This window comes from Eriocheir sinensis, unplaced genomic scaffold (assembly GCF_024679095.1).
Source record: "Eriocheir sinensis breed Jianghai 21 unplaced genomic scaffold, ASM2467909v1 Scaffold1351, whole genome shotgun sequence".
NCBI lineage: Eukaryota > Metazoa > Arthropoda > Malacostraca > Decapoda > Varunidae > Eriocheir > Eriocheir sinensis.
In genome coordinates, this window is record NW_026110686.1 from 32,501 (window position 1) to 42,500 (window position 10,000).

Sequence of the window (10,000 nt, forward strand, 5' to 3'; positions counted from 1 at the left end):
TGGTGCCTTACAAGTGGTTGGTGACCATAAGTATCTCAGCAACCTGGCTACATCCATGCCATTCCTATCACGGTGCATGGAGCAAGCTTCACATAACTTTCAGACAGAGACAGCTCAATTATCGTTTTATTTCAGATTCAGTGTTTTGCTCAGTCTTTTAGGTGCAGTGTTAATATTACTAGTGGTAGTATTAATACAATTAATGTATTAATTTTCATTGATTTATCAATATTTATATTAATATATCATTAGTGTTTAAAATTTCTAATACTAATAGTAACATAAACAAAAATATCATAACTATATTTAGCTATACTCATTTATTATTATTGCTTTTCTTATTATTAATCCCTTCAGTGTCCTAGGACTTTAAATCTAGTGCTTTTCCGTCTAGCAGCCAAAGTTGTGGCCTTTGTGAATGTGTATGTCCTAAGTGTTCATTGGTGTAACTAGCTATACATCATCAAAATCTGCATCTCTCCTTCTCACCCAGTTGTCCCCATACGTACATCCTTTCAGTATCCAAAAATTTCAATATACCTCTTCTAATCACTTAACTAATGAAGTCAGTTCATATCATACCCCATAACTCTTCCTTCATGATCATAACATCACCTGGCCTCTTAATTCCCGGGTACACCAACAAACCCACTTGGCAATTCTCATCTCTGTATTTTACCATGTGGACATACTCTTCCGTTTCCTTCCATGTTTCGCTGTCGAATATTATTCCACATCTAACAAAACCACATCCCAACAGATCCGAACACAGGTTTCGGTAATACCCAAGAGAATGTGGCAGCCGAAGAGGAGAGTCCAAGAAAGAGACCACGGGTGGAGCTGAACAGAACTCAGCCACCCCCAGAGGACTGTGGCATTATCCAACCACACACAGCTGCTCAGTGTCCCCCAAGCCACACATGAAAATAATGAGCTGCAGCCTGACACTGATGAGTGTGCTCCCCATTGCACTGCACCAGCTCCATGTGCTGATTTTGGTATGAATACTATTAGTTTTTATTGACTGTTGTGTTGTTAATCTAATTATGACTCCACAAAATCATGCAAGAGCAGCACGCCATCATGCTCCTCTGAAGCAGAGGGAGAGGGAATAACTCCTCTGCTTTGATTAAAAAGCTGTATAACAGACCACCACAGCATTGCAACAAAATCACTAAAAATAGTACTTTCTCACAGAATGTTTGGTTGGTTCAAGGAAATTGCAGCTATTAATGAAATGTGATTGATAGTTTGAATCAGCATTTGAGCGTGGACCATCCTACCTTGTGGATGATATTTCACCATCATATAAATTTATACTCATCACATTAGGCATGCATATGTCCGCATCATTTTACACAAACAAAAGGAAAAAATTAAATTCCCTCACTTATTTAACTTAGGCATCCCGGGAGAGTTGTAGAATTCCTTCATATAACTGCTAATTTATGTATCCTGAAATGATTTGATATTGATTGTCATAGTTTTTTTTTTTTTTTTTTTTTTCACAGAACCATGTTATTTTGTATATCATACATTTGTCCTTTACAGTCTTTGATGGTGCATCCTTTCAGGCTGTCAAGTTTAGTAGCTACTCATGAGACGTATTTCGTAATAATCATTAATTTCCAGATGCTTTGCATTAAAAGAAGTGTCATGAAACCTGCCGCAAAAAATAATCAGCCATAGTCAACCCTTGCTTTAAAGAACCAATTTGGAGGAGGGGAGTGATGTTATATCCCAAAATCTTTAACATCTGAAGCATCCAATTTTTTTGTGTATAACAAACCTTGTCTATTATATGAACCTAAAAGTTCCCTGTTTCCCTATATAACAATTCTTTCCTTGTATGTGATGCTTAATCCTGACATGCATCTCCATTATCAGCAGGAAGAGTAGTTATAAGAATAACTGTACATATAGCTGATAGCAATGCTGATTTAGAGAAAGTTGATGCTAATAGCCTTACTTTTAGTAGTCCTGCCCTATAAAATGACAAAAAAAGACAATAATACATCATCAGCATCATCATCGTTTAACGTAACAATGATGCACATTAAAACAATGTATATATAGCCCAATGAGTGAAGGGGATCATTTACCTCAACAGAGATTCACGCCAAGTCTGGTAGTCCTTCTCTAAATTCTGTGCCAAAATTTGTGACGCCAAGTATAATAATTAGTTTTAGTGACCATTTGCATCCATTTTCACTGTGATTGAGAAATTGCCTCTCAACAGGGTGTGAAACTGAAGGGGTTGGAGGAAACCCGACTCGGCCATCAAGCTCACCAAAATACAGTAAGCAACCTCTTGTGCTCAGTGATAATTTATCCTCTAGTTACTGTTCAGTGTTGTTATGACCACATTTAATGTGTTGGAAACATTACAGCTTAACAATATACCTCACATCCCTGCATACAAATTGAGTTCAATTTGTAACTTTTACACCAGTACATATCTTAAGAAAATATATGTAAAAAGGTTGATATTTTGAATGACATTTAAACTGTTTATTATATTCTTATGGCAGTAGTGAGTGATCAGAACATAGGTCTTATGTTCTTGATAGCATAGGTTCTAATTTTGCCATAGGCTGGCAATTGATAGTAACAGTAGTGTCCACAAATACCTGCCTGTCTCTTTTTTATCCTGTTCCACTTTAAACCATGACTGGTCAAGCTTTGAAGAGGTAGCATAACCCTGAAGTGCCACTAACAAACATTTGTCCATGCTACTGATGTGATCATGTTTACCATTCACTCCCAAACATGGCAGCACCCTAGAAATGAGGTCAGTATCCCTGCTATTTAATATCCCATCTTTAATCACATACTCAGGCTTTTCCTTGTATTATGAAACCAAAAAATGTGATTCTTCATACGTTATTCTTAAAGGGATAGTCGTGAGTATCAGGGAAATGGGAGCTACAAGGAACAGTATTATTCTCTAAACTTAATGTATGCATGGAAGACATGAGGCTGAACCATTCCACATCACCCACATTACACTGGATGGACATGTGGAAGAGCTGGGATAATAATTGAATTATGATCTATGCAAGTGTTCAAATGGTTTTAATAAGTAATAAGGATTAGTTTGTTGGGTAAAGTGGCACATCCCGGAGACCACCAGTTTAATGGATTATAATTGTGAAAAGGAAAGTTAGACAGCAGGCAGGATTTGGGTAGGACTAACATTGCAGAAACAGAGAATTTTTAGATTTTTAGTGTGGCACCATTTTGATGTATGTTTCAGTAGAGATTGAACACCAGAGATGTATATGGATAATCAGTGCTTGTAGATCTTGATATTATTTCTGTCAAGTCTCCAGTTGTACCCTCTCCCCCATCTGGAAATACTACTCTTGTCAGGTAATCTAACTAAAGCCTTTCCAGTCTAAGCTGGCGTGCAGATAAAATGTCATTGCTTGGATTCACTGTCCTAATAGCAATAATAATGCATTAACATGCACATATTTTATTATTTAGAATTGTGAGAAGAGTGCTGTGAAATTTAACTTTTAATATTGGTGTATGCATTTTCAGAGACATCAAAACTGCAATTGTTGCAGAAGACGGTCTGCCGTCTGCGCCGGCAGGTGAGGCAGCTCAAAGCTCAGGCCATTACCACTCCTGGGCAGTTTTTGGCCAAAGCCAGCAATTTCTAGATCCAAAAGTGGTGGATTTTTCAAAGGACAGGTTCAACATGCTGCAAGATCTAAGCCTGGTAGGAGATATGGAGTACAAGAGAGGAGGTTTGCTCTGGCCTTGTACTATCAAAGTCCAAAGGCTTATCGATTTCTCAGCACAGTATTTCATTTGCCTTCAGTTTCAACACTTCACTCATGGCTCAGGGGTATTTCACTAAATGTTGGCTGGAGCAAACAGACTCTGACAGCCCTGAAGAAAAGAGCACAGGCTTTGTCAAAAGAAGAGACACTTTGTGGGATTGCATTTGATGCCATGAGTATTAAAGAATCATTGCATTTTGACAAAGCCTCTGATTCTATCATAGGAAGTGAGGATTTCGGAGAGCATGGGAAGAGTTTGAAACCAGCAAATCATGCACTCGTGTTCATGGTTAAGGGCTTATTGAAAAAATGGAAACTTGTTTTAGGATGTTTCTTTTATTCGGGAGGGATTAAAACTTGTAAAATCAGGGAACTGTATGAAACAGCAATAAAAAAAGTCAAGGACACGGGACACAGAGTTATGTTTACAGTTTGTGATCAAGAGGGAGTGCATCGTTCCTTGTTCCAGACTCTTGGCATGACAACTGAAAATCCTTCCTTTACAGTCGATGGTGAGAAGGTTCACTTTTTTTTTGATTCTCCACATCTTTTGAAAAGCCTGAGGAACACACTTCTCAAATATGATATTAAAATTGGAGAAAATAAAATTTCATGGGATCACATAAAAAAGTTTTTTGAAAAAGATCAGCAACAAAGTATTAGACTTGCTCCTAAATTGAGCAGCAAACATATGTGTGGTGAAGGCTTTTCAAAAATGCGTGTCAATCTTGCTGCCCAAGTGATGAGTCATACTGTGGCGGCAGGAATTTTCGTTCATTCAACATCAGGAATGCTACCACAGAAAGCCATCTATACTGCAGAATTCATAGATAAGGTGGACATTTTGTTTGATTGTTTCAATAGTTCATCCATTTATAATTATAAAGATGCCCTTACTGCCATTACTTCAAATTCATGTCATATGAAAATCATAAAAGAGACTAAAGATTACTTGTTGTCATTAAAGGTCTGTGCTCCACCTCATGTACGCATTCACTGTGTAAATGGCTGGCTCATCAACTTGACAGCACTTGATGCTCTGTGGCAAGATCTGCAGAGTTATCAAGTAAAGTACCTCCTCACTCGGCGATTAAATCAGGACTGTCTTGAAAATCTGTTTGCCAGACTGAGGGTTAGATTTGGGAACTGTGACCATCCCACTGCCTACAATTTTATGAAGGGCCTCAAGTCAGTAATGACCAATTATTATTCACAAGTTCCCCAGACAAGTAACTGTGAGGCGGATGAGTCATACTTCCTTGACGTAACCTCAAACTGTGATGCAGATTTGCCCCCTTCAGATACTGACTCGGACAATGAGGAGTCAGTAGCAAGCATGCCACCTGCTGAGGTCAATGCTTTGTTTTATGTAGTTGGCTGGACTTGTAAATTTTTTTTGAAAAAACATAATTGTCAACATTGCAGGGAGCATCTGTTGGATGTAAAACAACAACTTGACAACAGAAATTTATTTTGTTATTTTAAAGCCTTTTCTAACAATCCAGATATTCCATTTGGGGGACTCTCTGTGCCCAGTGATAGTGTTTTTAAACACTTTCATGAAGTTGAAGCCATTCTCCAGGCAACACTGGAGAAGGCAATGTTGGGCACTAGAGTCTCCCAAATGCTCTTGTCTAAATTAAATAATCATGAATTTCTAAGTCCTCTGCACCTGTGTTCCACCCAGCTAACTGAAAACATTCACCTCATCTACATAAAATTAAGGATATACTACAAACTAAAATGGAGGAATAGGGAGCAGACCCATCCCAAAATGAAAAAAAATAGGAAATTAATTAAATTGCAGCATTAGTAATAACAATAATTAGGGATATAAATTTACTCATGATATTTATAAGTTTCTTTTACAGCATAATATTTCAGTCTTCAGGATTGATAGTGTGCATGATTGTAACAGAATGGTGTGCATGTACGCCAGCTGGGGATGGGTTTTTGTGCCTTATGTTTTCTTCAAGTGATTTTTTTCTAGCTTAATGCATCAATGCTTTTTCATTGTCTATTGCAACATAATAATCATATATTGCCTGCTTTGCCTATCTCTGAAGCTGAAAATCTATCCTGCATGTGCATGAGGTCTGCTCCCTAATTTCTTGCAGCATGTTGAACAAATGTTTTTGGTATTAATTGGTATAATAAATTTATTAATTGATTTTGATGTTATTTTGTTTTCAGAAATTATCACCATGCCACCACTCTTTGGATGTTTGCCATTATTTGGTGTTGCTTTTGTTATGCCAAGAAATTTTTTTCATATACTTTGCTAAATATTGCAAATAATACACCATTGTTGGTTTTGCCTGTTATAAGTCAGATCTTGTTCATTTAACAAAGCTTTGGATGTCTGCCACTTTCTTTCCAGTTGTAATGCAAGGAATTATTTATCTGCCCTGCCAGATATTGCATATAATGCACCATTGCTGGTTTTGCCTGTTATAAGTCAGATCTTGTTCATTTAACAAAGCTTTGGATGTCTGCCACTTTCTTTCCAGTTGTAATGCAAGGAATTATTTATCTGCCCTGCCAGATATTGCATGTAACGCACCATTGCTGGTTTTGCCTGTTATAAATCAGATCTTGTTCAGCTCACAAGCTTTGGATGTCTGCCATTGTTTATTTCAGGTGTAATGCTTGGAAACTTTTGTTCTCTGCCCTGCCAAACAGTATGCAATGCTTTATTGTGGATTTTGCCTGTTATAATTTATCTTGTTCAGGTAACAAGCTTTTGGTGTCTGCCTTACCTAATATGTGCTGCAGTGACACTTGGCTGCATGGGTTTCATGATGTGAAATACAGCATATAATTTCATCACATGGCTGGCATCATTGATGTGGCGTCCAGGAGTAATCGTGTTTGTACTATAGCATGTTATGATTTTTTCTGCTTTATATGATATAATCACATAGGTATATATATATATATATATATATATATATATATATATATATATATATATATATATATATATATATATATATATATATATATATATATATATATATATTTTTTTTTTTTTTTTATTTATTTATTTATTTATTTATTTATTATTATTATTATTTTTTTTGACAAAATATAATGCCAGTTGATATTCTTGACTAATGCCTTGTAAACCTTGTGAAAAATAATGCTTATTTTTGGGGGGAGACAGAGTGGTTTGTTGAATTGGCTAGTTTAAGGAGTTTCATTTCAAATGATTTTGTTACATCCAACTTTAATGTGTGCTAAAAAACAAATATTGTTTTACTGTTCCTGCAATAAATGCTACTTGTTTACTGATGTAGCCCTTGAAAAACAAATCACTCTCTGCCCTGTAATTTGGTATGTCACATACTGCAGCATAACTTTCCTGCTATTTTCTTACACTATTAGTTGCCGGTTTTTGTCTCATTTGCTTTCATCATAATATGTGCCTCCACTGCATAGTTGTGCCTACTGAGCTTAATATCTTCAGGACACTGGCTGATGCCAAGGTCAGAGCTTGTGAGATTATACTGTGTCCTACATTCCATTTTTACTTCCATGCCCAGCTGTCTACCAGGACCACCAAGTTATTGCATTCCATTTAAGACAACTCATGTGTTACCTTCTTGATATCCTCCATCATGTATGTCAGCATGCCTTATGATGCTTTTATATTGATGTGCCTTGCAACTTTTATACAGTTGTTATTGCATGTAATACACCATAGTAGATTTTGCCTGTTATAAATCAGATCATGTTCAGTTAACAAGCTTTGGGTGTCTGCCATTGTTTATTTCAGTTATAAATCAGATCATGTTCAGTTAACAAGCTTTGGGTGTCTGCCATTGTTTATTTCAGTTATAAATCAGATCATGTCCAGTTAACAAGCTTTGGGTGTCTGCCATTGTTTATTTCAGTTGTAATGCTTAGCTTTTGTTATCTGCCCTGCCAAACAGTGCACAATGCTGCTTGCCATTATGTGGCAGTATGATATTTTTACTCAGCTAAGAGCATGTTTCAAAGGCATTGTAGTAATCATAGAATGTTGTATGCTTTGCTTGTATTTGAAGCACTGGATATATTTGCTACACACACACACACTATATATATATATATATATATATATATATATATATATATATATATATATATATATATATATATATATATATATATATATATATATATATATATATATATATATATATATATATATATATATATATATATATATATATATATATATATATATATATATATATATATATATATATATATATATATATACTTTAGAAAATGCTTTCTACACATTATATTTTCCCAAAATAACAAATTGATATAGTGTAAATAATATTAATAAAACATAAGAGCAAATATATTTTTCTTTACCCCGTTCGTAAATCATTTTACAATAATGAAAATAACAAATAAAGGCAGGGTAGGGTGCTGTGGCAGGTACTTTAAAAATAGTAAAGCTACCCCTAAAAAATGACGTTTTTGGTGGGCTGCAATAGATGGCGCTACTTCCGCACGCCCGAGGAATTACCACATACCACTATCTCTTCGTGTATAGTCTCTTTGGTTGAGCATGTCACCGCGGATCAGTTTGCGTCAGGCATGGGTACACACACGTTCGTCTCCGCGACCCAATTTGGGTTCCCTGGCTCCGCTCTTGGCTCCGCTCGCACTGGCTCGCCGAAGCCCACCGCCTAGTGAATGGAGTTTATTTTACCATGCCTTGTTGTGCAGTGCTTAACTGTTCAAATTACCGTAAAGGAAAGTCAGAATATAAATATTTTCGGTTTCCGAAAGACAAAGAAACATGTGCAAAGTGGATCCATTTGTGTGGGAGAGAAAAGAAAACCGACTTCAATCCAGCAACTCAGCGAGTATGCAGCAGACACTTTCCTCCTTCAGCATTTCAGAGGAATCTGAAATACGAACTCCTTCGACTACCGGTGCCTTCAAATCAAATAGCATTCAAGCCTGGAGCAGTGCCCACCTTACATTTGTCATTGCCACCGGCCACAAGTAAGTATCTTTCATCGACGTTTTCATCGTCTGTCTTTGTCTTTGTCTGTGTGTGTGTCTGTCCGTCTTTGTCTGTGTGTGTCTGTCCGTCTTTGACTATGTGTGTGTCTGTCCGTCTTTGTCTCTGTGTGTGTGTCTGTCCGTCTTTGTCTGTGTGTGTGTCTCTCCGTCTTTAATTGTCTGTGTGTATGTCTGTCCGTCTTCGTCTCTGCGTATGACTGTCCGTCTTTGTCTGTGTGTGTGTCTGTCCGTCTTCGTCTCTGCGTGTGACTGTCCGTCTTTGTCTGTGTGTGTGTCTGTCCGTCTTTGTCTGTGTGTGTGTCTGTCCGTCTTCGTCTCTGCGTGTGACTGTCCGTCTTTGTCTGTGTGTGTGTCTGTCCGTCTTTGTCTGTGTGTGTGTCTGTCCGTCTTTGTATGTGTGTGTCTCTCCGTCTTTGTCTGCGTGTGTGTGTCTGTCCGTCTTTGTCTCTGTGTGTGTCTGTCCGTCTTTGTCTGTGTGTGTGTCTGTCCGTCTTTGCCTCTGTGTGTGTCAGTCCGTCTTTTTTGTCTCTGTGTGTGTGTCTGTCCGTCTTTGTCTGTGTGTGTCTGTCCGTCTTTGTCTGTGTGTGTGTCTGTCCGTCTTTGTCTGTGTGTGTGTCTGTCCGTCTTTGTCTGTGTGTGTGTCTGTCCGTCTTTAATTGTCTGTGTGTGTGTCTGTCCGTCTTTGCCTCTGTGTGTCAGTCCGTCTTTGTCTCTGTGTGTGTCTGTCCGTCTTTGTCTGTGTGTGTCTGTCCGTCTTTGTCTGTGTGTGTGTCTGTCCGTCTTTGTCTGTGTGTGTGTCTGTCCGTCTTTGTCTGTGTGTGTGTCTGTCCGTCTTTGTCTGTGTGTGTGTCTATCCGTCTTTGTCTGTGTGTGTGTGTCTGTCCGTCTTTATCTGTGTGTGTGTCTGTCCGTCTTTGTCTGTGTGTGTGTGTGTCTGTCAATAATAATAATAATATTTATTCGGTGTAAATCAAGTTATACATATTACAAAATGGTTATGCACCAGAGTTATTGACAAGGGTTTTCGTTTTTATTGATTGAACGTTTTACTATTTTTCATAAAGTATAGTTGTATCTTATAAGTTCTTTCCAATATAATAGCCTATTTAGTAGTAGTAGTAGTAGTAGTAGTGGTGGTGGTGGTGGTGGTGGTTATTGTTGTTGTTGTGAAAGCAAGA

General features: G+C 37.4%; 1 protein-coding gene across 1 annotated transcript in view; it reads left to right on the top strand.

The window, feature by feature from the left end:
- The first annotated feature begins 1,198 nt into the window (after positions 1-1,198).
- The window catches only part of LOC126989872 (uncharacterized), a 14,045-nt gene continuing 5,243 nt past the window's right edge, over positions 1,199-10,000 (top strand). Inside the window, exons 1-3 of the mRNA XM_050848498.1 lie at positions 1,199-1,239; positions 2,777-2,791; positions 3,547-3,599. Coding sequence (XP_050704455.1) covers positions 1,199-1,239; positions 2,777-2,791; positions 3,547-3,599 — 109 coding nt within the window. The remainder of the gene's footprint in view (positions 1,240-2,776; positions 2,792-3,546; positions 3,600-10,000) is intronic.